General features: G+C 33.5%; 4 protein-coding genes across 4 annotated transcripts; 1 reads left to right on the top strand and 3 right to left on the bottom strand.

The window, feature by feature from the left end:
- On the bottom strand, positions 3,119 to 5,646 carry LOC104706236 (protein trichome birefringence-like 11). The gene is made up of 4 exons (XM_010422408.2): positions 5,186 to 5,646; positions 4,479 to 4,868; positions 4,233 to 4,391; positions 3,119 to 4,155 (listed from the first exon to the last, which is right to left on the bottom strand). Exons 1-4 carry the CDS (start codon positions 5,644 to 5,646, stop codon positions 3,774 to 3,776), a joined length of 1,392 nt encoding a protein of 463 aa, XP_010420710.1. The 3' UTR covers positions 3,119 to 3,773.
- LOC104706235 lies at positions 6,558 to 7,461 on the bottom strand. The gene is made up of 2 exons (XM_010422407.2): positions 7,233 to 7,461; positions 6,558 to 6,805 (listed from the first exon to the last, which is right to left on the bottom strand). The coding sequence occupies exons 1-2, from the start codon at positions 7,393 to 7,395 to the stop codon at positions 6,732 to 6,734; spliced, it is 237 nt and encodes a 78-aa protein (XP_010420709.1). The 5' UTR covers positions 7,396 to 7,461; the 3' UTR covers positions 6,558 to 6,731.
- LOC104706234 (ATP-dependent (S)-NAD(P)H-hydrate dehydratase) lies at positions 7,480 to 9,889 on the top strand. Its single transcript, XM_010422406.2, has 11 exons — positions 7,480 to 7,803; positions 7,949 to 8,025; positions 8,108 to 8,217; positions 8,316 to 8,439; positions 8,535 to 8,597; positions 8,677 to 8,840; positions 9,009 to 9,070; positions 9,145 to 9,211; positions 9,296 to 9,346; positions 9,464 to 9,595; positions 9,687 to 9,889. The coding sequence occupies exons 1-11, from the start codon at positions 7,572 to 7,574 to the stop codon at positions 9,712 to 9,714; spliced, it is 1,110 nt and encodes a 369-aa protein (XP_010420708.1). The 5' UTR covers positions 7,480 to 7,571; the 3' UTR covers positions 9,715 to 9,889.
- Positions 9,994 to 12,816, bottom strand: LOC104706233 (stem-specific protein TSJT1). Its single transcript, XM_010422405.1, has 5 exons — positions 12,457 to 12,816; positions 10,808 to 11,048; positions 10,597 to 10,717; positions 10,385 to 10,494; positions 9,994 to 10,287 (listed from the first exon to the last, which is right to left on the bottom strand). The coding sequence occupies exons 1-5, from the start codon at positions 12,657 to 12,659 to the stop codon at positions 10,258 to 10,260; spliced, it is 705 nt and encodes a 234-aa protein (XP_010420707.1). The 5' UTR covers positions 12,660 to 12,816; the 3' UTR covers positions 9,994 to 10,257.

The raw sequence follows: 17,608 nt of genomic DNA, 5'->3' as shown, positions 1-17,608 counted from the left end.
AATTTTATATATACTTGCAAATATTTTTACTTTTTTTTTTAATTGTGGTTTTGTGTGGGTGCAGAGATCAAAAAAGTTACATATGATCATTGTATCGCTCTGTGTATAGATTATCAATACGGATCAGATGAATGTTTCGTGGACTGTACTGAAGAGGGATATCGGCTTGGACCTAGTGTAAACTGAACTCGCAAGTGTTAAATGTTGTTGCTATAACTAAGAAAAACGTGTTGTACTTTGCTTTTGACTGATGATGCAAACTCATTCATTATCCTCATTCTTACAACCATTTTTATCCATATATATGAGGATAATGGTTTCAGACATTATTTTGTAATTAGAACTAGAATCCAAGATGAAAAATTAATTAAACTAATATTTAATTAATCTCTTAGAAATTTGAATGTTTTGTTTTTTTGCTAATTTAATAATGAGGAGATGTACATGCCTAATATATAATGAGGAGCTGATAAGCATGTACCACCACTAAAGTAATTTCTTTACTACCTTTGTTTTGTCTCTATTATCATTTTAGGAGTATGGTTCAAATAAAACAACTTATGTAACTTTACTTTCTTATGCTAACCATGTCACAAATTCATTTTTGCCATCAAATTATTGATGTGATTTATGTAGAGTGGATGCATACATTTTTTCCAATCCTCATAAGTTAAAAGGCTGCTAACATGAAAAGGACACTTGAGCCAACTTAATTGTCCATTCTATTTTAAATTATATTTTAAAAGGGGTACATAATCATAGAGTTAGTAATTTTAGAAATATCGTAGAGGTAAAACTTTCTTTTGTATGGTATATAGGTAACTAATAATCGTGTTTTATTTCATCATTTGTTTATAATTCTCAGTAATATTGGCAACTACTTTCAAAACAAACTTTTCTCGTTTTTTAAAACAAACCTTTTTTCAATCTACTTACTAGAAAAGTGAAAAAGCATTATCACACACGGATGTTGAAAATCTGTCTGACAACAGTTAGATTTTTAATTACTAGATTCAGAAATTGAAACACATAGCTTACTTTGTTGATGACTTGATGTAATTTAAGAAGATACCATACCGATTTATGACATTTTTGACCATTTTTCATCTCATCCACACATTAATTTGAACATACTAAAAATTTGACACATGATAAGAGTTTTTAAAAAAATAGTTACAAGTATAGATTATATAATGTGAATTTAAAATTTCAAATAAATAAGTAAAAAGAAAAAAAAATATCTCGATTGATAAGAAAAAATAATTTAAAAAAATTGACAATGTAAAATATCATTTAAATATAAATTGACTGTTTTAATATAAGTCAAGAGAAAAAATTGAAAAAGATATATATAATTGGACAATCAAAAATATGAATTTTCTTAATAAATTAACGTAAAATAAAATAAATAAATATTCTTAGATATTAATAGACTATTTAGGAGTTGTGAGTTAGGACTCTCTAACTCCAACTATGACAATTGACAAGTCAATTTAGAAAATTTGTTTCTATTTTTTTTTAACGGATTAACAGGTCATTTAATTAGCTACTGCATTAACCACAAGTAGCTGGCTAATAACAATAATAGCTCTGCTGAAGCAACTGGTTGCCTAATAAAATACGTTGTTTCAGCATGTGGGGTACCTGACCACTAAAATAATTTCTGTATTGTCATTAAAAGCAAGGATCAAATAAAACAACATACATAACTTTACTCTCTAATGCTAAGTCAGTCACAAATTCATATTAGCCATCAAATTATTGAAGTTATTTATGTAGAAAATTAAAAGGTACTTTACAGAGTGGATGCATATAGTTTTCGAATCCTCATAAGTTAAAGGTTGTTAACATGAAAAGGACACTTCAGCCAACATTAATTTTCATTATATTCTGTTTAAAAATGGGTACATAATCATAGAGTTGGAAAGTTGGAAAAATCGTAGAGTTAAAAATTACTTTTGTATGCTATAGGTAATTGATTCTCTTTTTACATTTCATCATTTGTTTATAATTCTCATTATATATTAGCAACTTATACTTTCAAGACAAACTAATTCTCGTTTTTGAAAAAAAAAACATATATTTTTCAATCTACATCCTAAAAATGTAAAAGTGCACTGACACAACATGCCTAAAAGTAAAATGAATTTATGCATGGTTGAAAAGAATGTTCACAAACATATTAGAATTTTAAACGTCGTGCATAAAGTCTTCAAATTATAATATTTCTAAACTTTTAAAAGTGATATCTTGATGTATGATTTCTAAATTCAGTTTTCTGTGTATTAGATTTTGAATTTAAAACACTAGTAAAAATAAAAATAAAAGTAAAAACATCTAAACATGATGGAGCTTTGAGTTGGTTGTCTTATAAATTATAACCATGGGGCATGGACCATGGTTTGTATTTTTCGCATGCTGTGTCTTGGACCGTTGGAGATGAGAATTTTTGGTTGACGTGGAAAAGGGTACACAAGATGTTTCAAAGTCGAAGAAAGGTCTCTCTCATGGATGTCAAAATTAAAACAAAAAACATCTTGTAGAAGTGGACAAAATGTATTAACCCTGTGTCCTCTTATTGGTTAATGATGAGTAGAAGTTGAGTCAAAAAGAAAAAAAATAAAAAATAAAAATTAAAACAAAAAACAAAAGTCTAAGGTTTCTCATGGATGTCAAAATTAAAACAAAAAACAAAAGTCTAAGGTTTCTCATGTTCCTCTACTTATGACACTATCTTCTTCATCATCCATCATCACCATCATCATCCCATATATATCCTCTCATCCTTTTCATCTTTACAACCTAATTAGTAATTTACATATTCCTCCCTACCCAAATGAATCTAGTCACCAATCAAAATCTCAATAATTAACTTTTTCAATCTAAAAGTTTTTTTCAATTAATTAAGCAAATTTTCCAATTAAATTGTATTCTAATTAGATTATCTTCTTCAATCTAAAAGATTTTTAAGGTTAATTAAGGGAATTCTCCAATTAAATTGTATCATAATTACTGTCCAATAATGGAATTAAACAAACCACGATTTTATTCACAAAATTAATATCATATGTTCCGTAATAAGCGTTTGTTTATAATAAACCCTATTAACAACAATCTCTCAAAAATTTCTTAGACGCGAAAAGAGAAACACATAGTGACATAATGGAAATTATTTATATTCTTCTTATAAGCATCGGTTGTGTGGTTGTGCTTCTCGGATTATGCGTCGTCACCGGTTGCACCGATCACGATGAGATGCAGACGAAACTAGTTGACGTGGAAAAGGGTAAAACCATCTCACAAGATGTTTCAGAGTCGAATTCGAAGAAGGCCTCTCGTTTTGCCGCCACTTATGGCACTTTTCTTCATCATCATCGTCATCCCATAGTCTCTCGTCCTTATCATCACCATCATCATCGTCACCATCATCATCATCATCATCACCGTGCGAGAATTTAACGTGGAGACCAAACCACCTGCTGGATTGATTTGAAGAACCTACCTTCGCTTTTTTTTTTTTCTTTCTAAAATTATATATAGATTTATTTTGTATAATCAAAAGGGAAAATAAAGTTCTGCAAGTGTAACATACTCATTGTATACCAAAACACTTGTGAACTAATGATCTGTGATATGATGAGGTCACTCAAATCTTTGAAATTTTTACAAAGTTGCTTAACCTAGTCGTCAGTAATTACATATATTCTCCACCCAATCAAAATCTCTCAGCCGTTATTATAAATCCTGCAACAGCTGTTTCTACCAAAGTTTCATTATGTAAAGTTGTCTGTATCGCCATTGTTTGATCTTGAATAGCCTTCGTGCTTAAGAAACAATGCATAAAGAAGCTCATTCCACGAATCAGGAACACCAGGAAGACACCAATGGCTGCAGTCTTGCCTGCGGATCGGTGCAGGACCAGCTGAGCCCAAGTAGTACAGTGATGGGTGGCCATCGTTTCTTTGAGCAGCCATGGCTGTTATGTTCAACACTTTCAGCTTAACTGCTTCTGATCTTTTCGAGTAGTAAAGAGACGATGACAAGACATCTTGAAGGAGCTTTATGTGTTCCCATGTCTCTGGTGGAACCAGAGTGACTCCAAAATCTGGCAGTGTCTCCATATGACATGTTCCCCCTGTTCTCCAATCTCCTCCCCTGAATGAAACACGACATCAATTGAATGGAAAGCTTAAGATTCGATCCTAGAATTCCTGTATATATGCGTGACAAACCTGAAATGCACAGGGGCAAATGTGCGAAAGAAGACCTGTGTCTTGTTTGAATCAACCTCTTCTTGTATCCATCTCATAACAGTCTTCATAGCTCGTCTATGTGCATGCTCTATCTTCATTCTCATTCTCACTTTTTCTCCTACTTGAAAGTAACAACCTCTGCGCAGTCACAAATCCAAGATCAGTCAGGGAAGCAAATCAATTCTGATTAGTTCTGAGAATGTTACCAACAAGAAAGAAGCTAACCCGCGGATAGTTTTCTCGTAGTTCCACCAATGACCAGTGTTAAACACTAATATATCCGCATCTCTCCACTTGTCAGCAGTCCAATCCATTGTCTCCAGTTTAAGAGTCGTCTTAACCTTTTCTGGATATCCTTTAGGTGGACGGCTTTGGAGAACCAAGAAAGGTGCTCTATAGTATTCAACAGTGCAGTTGTAGTCATGAAACCTGAACACAAAGAAGCCCATGTGCTTTGTGATGGGTCTATTGTTCACTTCGTAAACCAAATTCTTGTTCCTGATCGCAGAAGATAGCATACAGAGAAGAGACTCCCATTGGTTTCTTCCAATTGAGTCTCCTACAAACACTAGCCGCTTGTTCCTTAGCTTCTCCAGCATCAACTTCGCATCAAATCTGAACCATTTCATAACACAATGAGGTCAAGCTAAGTAATTGCAAAGAAACATATACTAATCTATGAATGACAAAACCATTTTCCTAAATCCTAAACATAACATTTCTATTCCCTAAGGCAAAACTGAGTTTATACATGTTCTTTGGATCCATGTTCATATAATACAAAATCTTCAATGACATCACAATGAACACGCAGGACAAGAAATTGAGATATAGCAACAAAACACCGAAGAATACTGAAAGCGACTTAAGACTCTGTAGCAAACTCTTTTCAGCTAGCGAGAAAAATGCAGAAACTGTAAAGAAGAACAAACCTGGGCAAATCACAATGGTTAGGTTGCCATCTCCACTTGGTATAGAACAAATCAGGTCTGCCAAACTCAGTGCATCTGAATCCTTCATCAAGAAAGGTGCAATCTTTGGACTGATACAAAGGATACGATTCATCCCAAACCCATTTCCCATCGAACACATTGCAACCACTCCCACTCTCTTCAAGAAACCCAACTTTGGTGTTGTTCTCTACAAACCCATCGAGCTCCTTGAGCCAAAGGAATCTCTCCGATTGATCCGAAAAGTCATGACTTTTAGTCTTAGCCACGGTTCTGTAATCGAGGTAGAAGAAGCTGAAGACTAAACACAAACCCACCAAGAAGAAACCCAAGACTCCTAGAGATGGCTCGAACACGACCCTCAAACGCTTGAATCTCTTAGTCACTACAGAGACTTGCGGCATGGCTTCATCGTCTTCCACAGATGGTTGGTTCTTCGACATCTGAAGAAGAAGAAGAAGAAGAAGAAGAAGAAACTGCAAAAGCTGAAGACTTTATTGTTCTCTCAGTAGATTTCAGAATGAGAAAAGAAGCAGCTTTGCTTGGGAGCCTTTGGGAATATTAAGCGAACAAATACAAATCCAAAGGTGTAATTAGCATTTCTTGACCCTAGTCTTGGTTTCGTAAAAAGGGAAAGACTTGGAGAGACTGTGTGAGTGAATCGTGCGTGGGTCCTTTTAACTGGCGGGGGTCCCGTAGATCCAAAAAGATGACACACACGCGATCGTGGCGCGTGGCTTAAAGTAGTGAGAGTGGTGGGGCTTAAGACGGCGTAGCTTTTACTACTTTTTAGTGCGCTTTTAAAACGGTTAATGCGTTTTGGGTTCATTCACCGAATATAGCGTTTTGCTTTTGGTCCAAATATGTGTAATATAGTTTGGTAGACTCAATAAACAAACAGATGGAATCTTGTAATGATTAAAAGAAGAGTAAATTTTAGATTGTACGCAGCACGAAGCTCAGACTCGAAGCCGTCCATGCCGGAGATTTGTGTATGATGAACAACACATCACATGGTTATTTTGTCTAGGGACAAGATTCAATGTAAGTCAGAGAGTGAGAACCGAGAAGAGGTTGCGTACCGGCTAAGATCAGATTACCTTTTAGTATTTGTTTAACTAATGAATGATTTTAAAGCTAATTCTCTTTTAATGATTTGTTCCAACTCTTAATAATCATATTTAGTACTCTGTTGCTTCCTCTTGTGCTTCCCAGCAACAGTTCAGTCAATGAACTTTTCATATAAGTTATTTCTTACACAAGAGAGATTGTTGTAAGGTTGCTTAAAGAGAGATCAAAAGATGGTTCATAATCGTAGTAACTTTCAAAAATGATTTAGGCAATCTGTCTATAATGAGATATGATCCTAATAAGTGATTTGATTAGATATAAAAAAGGAAAATAGTGGATAGCTACAGATTTGATGATCTTAACGATGATCCAGGATCAAGATAATAAAGAAGAAAGTTTTTGACAAGGTTCTTTCCTTACACATTCATAGGTTTGTCAAATAAAACTGATTATAGAACTACCTCTTCTCCTCCCATCCCTCGACATTGTTATTGTCGTCCCACCTCGCTTCTACTTGTTCATCTACAAGATCTGAGTATTGTGCACAATTAGAACTTCTAAAAAACCATGGAATTCATTGAGACACAACGACTAAAGAACAAAGAAAGCTCATTGATCCCAAACACTACATGGAAACAAACATCTTCAAGATTTGCAGTTATACATTGTTACTATTAATCAGAACCAAAAGCAAGATTTCAGGACTGTACAAGATAAAGGTTGAAACTTTCTTTTGCCAATTCACAAAACCTGAGATATCTGAAATTTTCACATGAATCCGATTTGGGATTATCCACAAATCGCTAACGCATCATGAGATAGTTCGAGACACACACTGATAACTTCCAAAGTCTAATGGATCATCAACCCAACAAATCAATCATTCACAGCATAAATCTATATCTTTTGGAAACGAAACAGAGGCAGAGCGATTTGAGAGAAAGAGAGAATACAAAACCTTGTTGTTGATGTTGTTGAGAAGACTGAAGAGATCTTTCGTATTGTTCAGCCTTTTCAAGGAAAGGCTTGTATCCAAGTTCAAGTGACATGTAACCAAAGGCCAATGATCCCAATACCACCACCGATGATCGAATCGCGTTGTCCATCACCGTCCGCTTCATCTTCTTCCCTCTCTCTCTCTCTAAAACCTCCGACTCTGAGAAAAAAAAGTCTGCTTTTTTATTTTTTTTGCCTTTCCTATAAAATATTTACACAAGACCCTCCGAACGAAACAGAGGCTTCGTTTACTCGGTGATGTATCGGAAGCGGTGGGTTCTGTAGAATCAACGAGAATCTGATGTTGGTGAAACATGGTGTTGTCATTGGTTTGGGACGATTGACTTCTCAATTACCTTCTTCTTCAAGTGTGCTCAGAAGGCAACAGTTTTTGATACGAGCGCTTTGTGGATCACAAATCCATCGCCCCAAACTCATCAGAGCAATGAGTTCCACATCGGAGGCCGACGCTGAGAGTGTCCTTAGAACTGTGACGCCATCTCTTGATCTTAAACGACACAAAGGCCAAGCTGGTGAGTGCTCTCCTTCGTCTCTACTTAGTTGCTACTGGGTTTTGTGTGTTTGGATTATTCAATTGAGTGTGTGATCTGTAATGAACCAAATTTGGAACTTTGAGGATTCAAAGTTTGAGTCTTTTAGAAATTTGATCTGTGTCAGGGAAGATAGCTGTGATTGGAGGCTGTCGTGAATACACAGGAGCTCCATACTTCGCTGCTATTTCAGCTTTAAAAATTGTATGTAGTTTCGTTCTATTAGCTATCACAGCTTCTTTCTTCTGTTCAGCTTTGGTTTAAGTTACTCCGTACACAATTGTAGGGTGCTGATTTGTCTCATGTCTTCTGCACGAAAGACGCAGCTCCTGTTATAAAGAGTTATAGTCCTGAGCTTATAGTTCACCCTGTTCTTGAGGAATCGTACAGCATCAGGTGAATGCTCCTGTCAACGGTTTATGCTACTTCTACTGTGTGACTTTCATTCCGTAGGTCCATTTTCGTAATCTCAATATTTTGTATTCTGGATTTAGTCAACTCAGTGAGGAAGATCAAAGAACAGTTCAAGATAAAGTGCTCGGGGAAGTCGATAAATGGATGGAAAGATTTGATTGCCTTGTGATTGGTCCTGGTTTGGGAAGAGATCCATTTCTCCTGGTACAGATTCCTCTGCCACTGCTTCATCACGTTACAGAATTTGATTTGTCAAATATTTGGCGATGGACTGACGAGTTTTGACTTTGTATTTTCAGGAATGTGTGAGTAAAATCATGCTTCTTGCCAAAAAATCCAATGTTCCTTTTGTTGTAGATGGGGTAAGCAGTGACATAAAACTGGATCAATTGGTTTTCTTCTCATCCCAAATCTTTTGATTGTTTTATGGTGATTCTGTAGGACGGGCTGTTTCTTGTAACAAATTCCATTGATCTTGTCAATAGCTATCCGCTTGCTGTCTTAACCCCAAATGTGAACGAGTATAAACGTCTAGTTCAAAAAGTGCTTAATTGTGAAGTAGATGAACAGAATGCTGAAGATCAGCTACGTTCTCTGGCCAAACAGTAAGTAGAAAACTCACTTCACATATCCACAAAGAGAGAGTTAGGATCTGTAAATCTCTCTAAATCATCTAGAGGGGAGTATCCCCAAACAACCTTCCCCAGGCTCTCATTTGGTGTTTTGCAGTGTAAAATTTAATGATAATAATGTTAGACGCCTTTGTCATTCAGGATTGGTGGCGTGACAATTCTCAGGAAAGGGAAATCTGATCTTATAAGCAATGGGGAGACAGGTGAGTAACTTTTTCATATCTATTTTCTCCTTCAGATAGAGAACACAAGTTGTGATTGTGTCTATTTTATGCAGTAAAATCAGTGAGCATATATGGTTCGCCAAGGCGCTGCGGTGGACAAGGCGATATTCTCTCTGGGAGGTGAGTTCACCATTCTTTGATCAGGTTAAGAGTGAACTTTTGTAGCCACTAAATAGTCGCCTACATGGTTTTGGTTTCATCTAGTGTCGCAGTGTTTTTGTCATGGGCGCAACAACTTAAAGCAGGTCCTGAAAGGTAAGATACCTCCTTTTGTTTGCTCTGCACGAAGTTTTCTCTATCATTTTCTAGCTCAGTCGTTGATCAATGTAGAGCAAAGTGTTTTTGACAATCTCTAAAAACAAAACATTTCAGTCCCTCAGAGACTCCAGCCATCTTGGGATGCATAGCTGCATCTGGCCTGCTGAGAAAAGCCGCATCTCTGGCTTTTACAAAGCATAAGAGATCAACTCTAACAAGCGACATTATTGAATGTTTAGGGAAGAGGTATGAATTTCTATCTTACTGAATCTGCTACATCAGAGAATTCACAAAAAAGTTTGTCTCGATCATAATGTTTATCGGGTTTTTTCGACAGTTTGGAGGATATCTGTCCTGCATCTTAATCTGCACAACACATGAACTAGAGTTGTCTTGCCTTCTACTACATCTTACTGTCTACGTGAAGCTTCAGAAGCTGTTCCTGTTTCGGTTCTTGTATCTATTTCCCTCACCACTGTTGTCTCTGTATAATAAAACCTGAATGCTGTGATTACGAAATAAAAATTATAATTCATATGATCCAGATCCGTTAATCCTAATTCTTACAGATTCATGTAGACAGATTGAGAATTGTGAGATTTACTAGAGAAACAGTTGATGAACAGAGACAAGAGGATCAAGAGAAGGTAAATTTTGGTTTCAGAGACATTAACTTATTAGGAAGAAGACACTAAAAACAGCAGAAGACAGACACCGGGCTGTACAAAGAAACATAAGACATGATACAACGCTACACACATCAACACCAAACCATTGATAGCTTACAGAACTCTTAGAACAGCTTTTTTGTTTTCTACGTCATTATTTGTTTTTTTTTTGTTTTTTTGCTGTTACAGTTCGAGATTTACGAGACATTGAGCTTGTTTCTTTTTTACTCTCTTTCACTCTCAATCTGCAAGAACTGTTGCTCCTTCCACCTGTTTCACCACCAAAATTTGTGTTATGAGCCTCTTTTGTTGATGCTGAACAGAAAGAATAATACTAAATCTGATTTGTTTTTGAAGAATCAATCACCTTGAAGGTGGCTCCCCAAATCTCTTCCTCATTAGCAGGAATGGCAGTGATCTTGTTCTTAGGGTTCTCAAAGCTCCTAAGCCCACCTAACGCCGTCGAGTAATAACAGCCTGCAACACACACATGCACAACCATTCAAAAATCGAAATCGCTTCAACTGAGCTTGTGATGATGCCCCCAAAATCTTGAACTTAAAAGAGTGAAAAACGAACCTTGAGGGAAAGAAGCAAGAGACTTGCCACAAGCACCTTTTAGCAACTCAACATCATCAGCAAATGCCACGTACCCATCAGCTGTTATTCCCCAGTACAATGGAACCTTACCAACTTGGTCCTGCAGTAAATCAAAACCGATATTTACCACCGAATTCAATCTAGTTTACAAACTAAAAAAGGGTTTCTGAGGGTTAGAAAGAGAACTTACAGAGGCTACAAACAGATTGGAGGTTGATTTGTCAAAGACCACAAAGGCGAAATCGCCACTTAGGTGAGCCACAACGTGGTTGGCCGGGTAAGGAGCTCTGTCACGGAGAGTCTTGTAAGCCTCGATGACCAAGAGAACCTCGTTTGCGTTCTTTGCAAGCCCGTATTGCTGTTTCAAGCTTCCTAGGTTGTCAAGTGAGCCTTGGAACAAGCAGAATATCTCATCCTTAGCTCCAAATGACCTGTTCCGATTAAAAAAAAAACATCTTAAGACAAGCCTATATATGATTAAGTCAAATAAATAGTAAGCAAACTAAGGATTAGAACTGTAAACCTATCTAGAGAAAAAGTATTGCAATTATTGAAGTTATAAATGAGGGAGGAGAATAGTCAGAGAGATGAGTCAGCATCGGATCTTAAAGCAGACATACAATTATGAATGTTTTGGAATTGATATGGGTAAAAAAGCTGAAGATGGAGTGTGGTGCATCATAGTTTCATAAGGCTATTAATGGTTGTGGGTTTTTAATTATATATTGTAGGGTTTGGTGGACCAAACAAAGCTGCCTTAGTAGAGTGGCCATGATATGTTCATATCCAAAATACAGTGCCTACAGTTGTAACCATATAGAGATTTTGCGAACGAATTTGGAAATGTAAATTTTTCGTACCCTATGTTGTCTAATTGAGTCATTGTTATGGTTGTTGAAGTTATGTACTTATGTTGCAAGTGGTTTATTTGGGACTTAAAATACTTACATCATATAAATAATCTTAATAAATAACAAGTGACATGAGCAATTCAACTAAAATGACTTAATGAGTCATGCATAGGAGGCTTGTGAATCTTTGGTGACTTAAGACAACTCTTATGAGACGTGTCCTTGTGCCACCGTCCGTCACCGACAAAGTCAACTACGAAGGAAAATTATACTTTTGGGGCAATCTAAATACTAATAAAACTTTAAACCGTTTATAGGTAAATGGTACATGATGAATCATCTCTATTTGATTCATAATATACTTTTCAACCAACGAAGCCAACTTTACTTGGATAAGGTAACATACCCAAAGCATTAGTATATTTCCTATCAGAATTATCCATACAAATTAAACATGATCGATACGTTTATATAATAAATCTACCTATGACGTACCTTGTATACGCATATTTCCTAAAAATATACATAATTTTAGAAATTTCATTTGGACTTTGTAATTATTATTGTTTGTGGTCCACAGACCAAACCACACCACAGAGGCACAAACATACATCACCCTAACTTAAGTGGAGTGCTTAAAAGAAATCAAACAATTATGCAAAATCGGAATCTAGTAGAAATAAAATAATATAAAACAAAGAATCAAAGATATCTACAAAATTACGAATCTACTTATTAAAATAATCTCACTAATTATATCTTCTTAGCAAAATTATCAATTGAAATATATGTGATCCATATATACATGCAAAATATGCAATTGATTTTGTTTGTTCTTTTTTTTTTTAAATAATTTGTCAGCGAAATTTAAAAGGCTCGACGATGATCTCATCACCGTCGGATCGGATATAATCAGACGGTGAAGAAAACTTCGGAATCATCGTAAAAATCAAAAAGAAAAAAAAAGTCGCCGGGAGGAGACACTGACCTGGGGCGGAGAGGACTCTCGTTGTGATGGCTGTAAGCAAGCTGAACAAAGTCTCCGACTTGTACAGAAACGGTGGAGGGATTTTTATCGACGAAACGGTTCACTAGAGTAGCTCCGGTTGTCTTAGGCGACGGAGTTCGGCTCCCGGCAGCCACCAGTTCTTCCGGTGGTGATACTATAGCTCCACTGAAAGTTCCCAACATTTTCTCTCCGGATGATGATCTCAGCGCTAACTCCAAAAGAAAAAAAAGCTAAAATGTCTAAAAGGAAAAATTAAAATCTGTGAGCTCTCTCTGGTTTTAGATGTAAACGGAAGAAGACGAGACGAAGGAGAGAGAGAGATAGGATGGTGTTTTAAATACAGGAAAGAAGAAGAAGAAGAAGAAGAAGGAGATCGAGGGTAATTACGTCATTTCATGTCTTCACGAATCTTCTACTCTTTGATTACACAACACTGAAATTAACGTCAAATACGTAATCGTATTGTGGGAAAGATGAATAATATGATGATGATGATGATGCACTGGGTCCCACATGGAATCGTTTCTGAGCGTTAGATTCTAATTATTGTAGGACCAATCGTGCCATTTGTGTGGTCTCTTGTCTTATCCATCTCCCTTTTTTTTTGTAATAATAATTACTCTACTCATTCAGTCATTTGTATTAAAAAAAAAAAAGATTAGCCTAATTATAATTGGTGCTGATAATTATCATTTTTAAGGTAAACATAACCTCCACTTTTCGTAAAAATGAAAAAAGGGATAACATATCAAGTTATCAACTTTAATTTATTAGCACTCTACAAGTTAGGATAAGACGATAAAGCTTACCTTTCTTCTCCATATTTTCTTACTTTTTATATACTATAAGGAAACCAGGAAAAAAATGTTATAAATGATAATTAAATATGTATGTAATAGGTGCGATGTGTAGTTAACATAAAAAGGGACAATTCTTTTTACCATCATATATATTTTCTGAAAAAAAAAAATTCTGTCTATTTTGGCTAACAAAAAATTATTGGTGAATAACCTTTTTTTTTTTCCTTCAATAAGAATAAGAAATCTGTCAATACTAGAAACTTATTGATGTGTCACCACTTTCTTTCTAATTTACTCATTAGTGGATTCCATCAAAATTAATTCACCAACTAATACTAGAAAATTGGAATATATATATATATATATATATATATATATATATATGTTTGTTTTAGTGTGTTCCAGAACTTGTATATTTGTTTGTGTAAAATATACCAGTATATTTTTAACACTAATGGTTTGTATAATTATTGTTATTAGATGCTTTAAACTCGTATAACTATTATAAACTATTATAGTTGGAATATGTGTACTTTAAGAGCCAATAAACTAGGAGGGATCGTGATCTGAAAGCAACTTGAACCTAATTTAAAATGGACATGTATCATCAACCATACTTTGTAGTATTATTGATACTAGATTAGTAGCCGTAGTAGAGCACGGATTGAAATTCTTTTTATTTATATTATAATTTTAGAATAAAATATAATGTATTTAATTATTTTTAAAAGTTTTTTGGATAAAACATTATGCAATAAAAATCATATGGTAAATATAATGACTTGAAAAAAATACCTATTTTGTAAATTTTATAATTTTATGTATGAAAAATTGTTATGTTTGTTGTTTGTTTTAATTTTAATTTTTGAACATGGTGAAAGTTTTTTAATATGACCCGTGCTTAAGTAAGATTTTATTTTCAGTTGCACAATAAAATCTCGGAAATCACGATTAAGTGTGATAAATTACAAAGATTTTATTCCTTTTTACGTCTAATAATATATTTTTATGTCTAACAATATATATTTTGTAACAATACATGAAATACTAAAGATTTTATTTAGGAAATTGTATAAATCATTAGAATATTATCTTAAAGAATAAACTTTGGGATATTCTTAAATGTATACATATAGCCCACAGATTGACCAATTAATCTATAACGTTTTTTGTAACCAACATATATTTAATATAGAACATATTTTGTAACCAACTTATAAAAATTATGTACTCTTGTTTTATTATATAAGGAGTTAATAACTTTAGGTATCTTTCTTTCCTTACATTCTTCATCCCGGGAACAAGATATGTCAGTTAAACATTAAACCGCTTTTCTAAAAAATCAATTAAACAGCAACTTGATCCAATGTATGATGTATCTGTGTACCAGCTTATATATTTTTTTTTTCTTTCGTTTACGAATTTTTACGATGATTCATGGATCTTAGACCATCACCAGCCCAATAACGATGTAAACGTTGCTTTTAAAAAAAAAATATTATTTTAATCATATATATATATTTATTATTTATTAATGTCAACCATTAAAAATATGACATCTGGTCAATTGTTAAAAAGAACGTTTCTTCGGCAAGTAACTGAAACACCTATTCTCTCCCTTTTTTCTTCTTTTTTATTATTATTTTTTTTTTTAAAGCAACCCTTTCAATGAACATCTTCCAGTGGAGATGCCCTTAGATAGCCTCATGTAATTAGGCGTGGATCATATATAAAATCAAGCTTTCCGTCTTTGGGAAGAACTTATTCAATTTCGTATGCCCATTTTAAAAAATTACTCCTGTTAAATTAATAATACTTCATAGAAATTTCCGTACAGATAGATTCAAAACCATGTCCTACAAAATTTAATCAAATAATTTGAATCTTTTGTAATAATCATCTTTAAAAAAAACTTTCATATTGGAGTAATAAACTTTCATTTGAGTAATAAACAAATCATGTCAAGAAAGAATATTAGACGAAGAAAGAACAGTGGATCGCCCATTGTTTTTTGTTTGGAGGTTTGGCCCACGGTCTTAATAAATTTGCCTTTGCACATCTCTTCTTTTATTCAATTTGATATCAACATGCATTTGATGCATACAATTTTTTTTTTCCAGATTACGTGACCTAAAATAATAATTACACAAAGATGGGTGAGTTGCTCAAGATTTTCAACCATTTTGTTAAGAAAATGTCACAAACAAGACACAACAAAAAGGAAAACCATAAAGATACATAAATGGTTTGGTGACACCAACCTAGAAATGTAAAAGATAAGACCAAAATTATTTCGTGCCAAATATTAGAGACCACAAGGTGGACCAAAGAATTGTTAAATTATATCGTTTCAAAGTTGTTGTCTTAATTGGATTTCTTACTGTTAATAATTTGATAATGAACACATTGATTTATGTTTTTTATTTTTTTTCTTTTTAGATTCAAATGTAAAATTATTTATGTCCGCTTCAAACCGATGGTTCTTTTCTATAAGTTTTAAATGGAATCGACATGACCTACATTGGATAATAATATACATGCATGCATCAAATGCTTTTGTATTATTCTATTTTTTATATATATTTTGGATTCAAAACTAATTAGAAATACATAATATATTAAATTTTTGTATACTTCTAGTCTTCTATTTTATAAATGTGAGGTTTCTGAAAATTATCAGATAGTATTTTTTTTTTTTTTCCATATATCTAGTGGACGTTACTGCATATTAACTCGAGATATCAAAATACCATAACTTTATTTTTTGTGGCACTATATGTCTATACATGTCTGTAATTTCTTTTTGTGAAAAAAAAAACTCTACCAAAACCACACTAAGTGAAACAGGAAGAATTACAAAGCCTCCAATAAATTTCGTTTCAGACACTCTTCTTGATTTTATCATATCATCACTACACCTAAAATAAGAGCTGCATGCACTTAACCACAAAAAAAAGAGCCCGCATGCAATATTTGAATGGAAAATGTTTATAACTTTTGACAAAATATATATTGGATAGTTTTATATTTATATTGTATGTTTTTGACTTTTCAATAATATATATGCAAACTATATTAATATCATATACACACAAAAAATCAAGACACAAAATTGCTAAAAATGTATATATAATATAAATTGAATGCCAAACAATGACTGGTATCATTTTATTTCTATTGATGTTTTAAGAGTCATTATCATTTGATGTTATTTAAAACATTAGAGCCACTAGTATGTATTCTTTTTCTTATTTACTAAAACAATTGTAGAAAATCAAAGAAAGACTGTGCAGAGCCAACCATGGACCTGGGAGTGGGAACTACAAAAGTTGAAAACGACTTTGATATTGTTTTTGCAAACACAAAAATTAACTCATTAATTTCAACATCATATATATACAAGATTTGTTTTTGCCAGATACCATTATTCAACTTAACAATTGGTATTAAAATGATACGTGTTAACAGTTAACACTATTTCTTACAGGAATCCTCTGGAAAATGTTTTTTGAAGCTTGAAATGATTTGTCCATGTCAAACTCTGAGTCTCTCTAGTTTAAATGCTGAATACTTCATCGTAGATACATATTAGGTACTCGTTAGTTTAAGGAGGATCAAAAACACACATTATAAATACAAAATTACACAATAAAAATATTGTCTTCTTTTTCACAGCAAAAAAAAAAAAAATACAGGAGTTAGAATTTTTTTTTTTTTTTTTTTTTTTGAATTTGGAATAAAGAATTAAGATCAAAACTTTCTTGAGCACAAGTCTTACATATATCATTTATAGCTTTGGAGGGAAAATTATGTTCAATTTTATGTGTGTTTCACTATATACAGAGATATGCAATATAATATACTACAGTAAATATAATTTATAATATAAGAAAATCTTAATATTTCACTTATAACATTTTGAGTTGCTAACATTATTAGAATTTTGAACATGATGAATTGATGATTCCTAGATATTTTAAAAACCAATACGGTGCAAAGCAAATGAATTAAATCTAGAGGATTACGTATCATTCAAATGAACAATTCTTATTGGACCATGAGTTGATATTTCATCAAAAATTGTCACCCATCTCAATCAACTTAGCTTCGATCATCTATAATAATGCATCCCCACAAAACAACTCCTATAAAGCTGTATATATATCTGATATTTTAATTCTTTTTTTTTTCGGATAATATAACGACTTTTTCGATTTCTTTTTTTTTTGGCAGTTTCTACATTTTCTTTTCTTTTGATGCGATAATAATCGACTTTTCTGTATCCCACTACTACCTCCATCCCCACTTCCCATCTTGCTATGGAGTATAAA

Source organism: Camelina sativa, chromosome 8 (assembly GCF_000633955.1).
Source record: "Camelina sativa cultivar DH55 chromosome 8, Cs, whole genome shotgun sequence".
Classification (NCBI taxonomy): domain Eukaryota; kingdom Viridiplantae; phylum Streptophyta; class Magnoliopsida; order Brassicales; family Brassicaceae; genus Camelina; species Camelina sativa.
This window is presented reverse-complemented; position numbering and strand designations above follow the sequence as displayed.

What these genes read in the sequence shown, in the direction of transcription:
- LOC104706236 (XM_010422408.2), bottom strand. Translation starts at nt 5,646, where the DNA reads ATGTCGAAGAACCAACCATCTGTGGAAGACGATGAAGCCATGCCGCAA. An exon ending in AACCATTGTGATTTGCCCAG is followed by an intron (nt 4,869 to 5,185) that starts GTTTGTTCTTCT and finishes GAAATGGTTCAG; the next exon opens with ATTTGATGCGAAGTTGATGC. An exon ending in TTTGCCCCTGTGCATTTCAG is followed by an intron (nt 4,156 to 4,232) that starts GTTTGTCACGCA and finishes TGTTTCATTCAG; the next exon opens with GGGAGGAGATTGGAGAACAG.
- LOC104706235 (XM_010422407.2), bottom strand. Translation starts at nt 7,395, where the DNA reads ATGAAGCGGACGGTGATGGACAACGCGATTCGATCATCGGTGGTGGTA. An exon ending in TCAACAACATCAACAACAAG is followed by an intron (nt 6,806 to 7,232) that starts GTTTTGTATTCT and finishes CACAATACTCAG; the next exon opens with ATCTTGTAGATGAACAAGTA.
- LOC104706234 (XM_010422406.2), top strand. Translation starts at nt 7,572, where the DNA reads ATGTTGGTGAAACATGGTGTTGTCATTGGTTTGGGACGATTGACTTCT. An exon ending in CTATTTCAGCTTTAAAAATT is followed by an intron (nt 8,026 to 8,107) that starts GTATGTAGTTTC and finishes ACACAATTGTAG; the next exon opens with GGTGCTGATTTGTCTCATGT. An exon ending in CTACGTTCTCTGGCCAAACA is followed by an intron (nt 8,841 to 9,008) that starts GTAAGTAGAAAA and finishes TTTGTCATTCAG; the next exon opens with GATTGGTGGCGTGACAATTC.
- LOC104706233 (XM_010422405.1), bottom strand. Translation starts at nt 12,659, where the DNA reads ATGTTGGGAACTTTCAGTGGAGCTATAGTATCACCACCGGAAGAACTG. An exon ending in CCAATCTGTTTGTAGCCTCT is followed by an intron (nt 10,718 to 10,807) that starts GTAAGTTCTCTT and finishes GATTTACTGCAG; the next exon opens with GACCAAGTTGGTAAGGTTCC. An exon ending in TCTTGCTTCTTTCCCTCAAG is followed by an intron (nt 10,495 to 10,596) that starts GTTCGTTTTTCA and finishes TGTGTGTTGCAG; the next exon opens with GCTGTTATTACTCGACGGCG.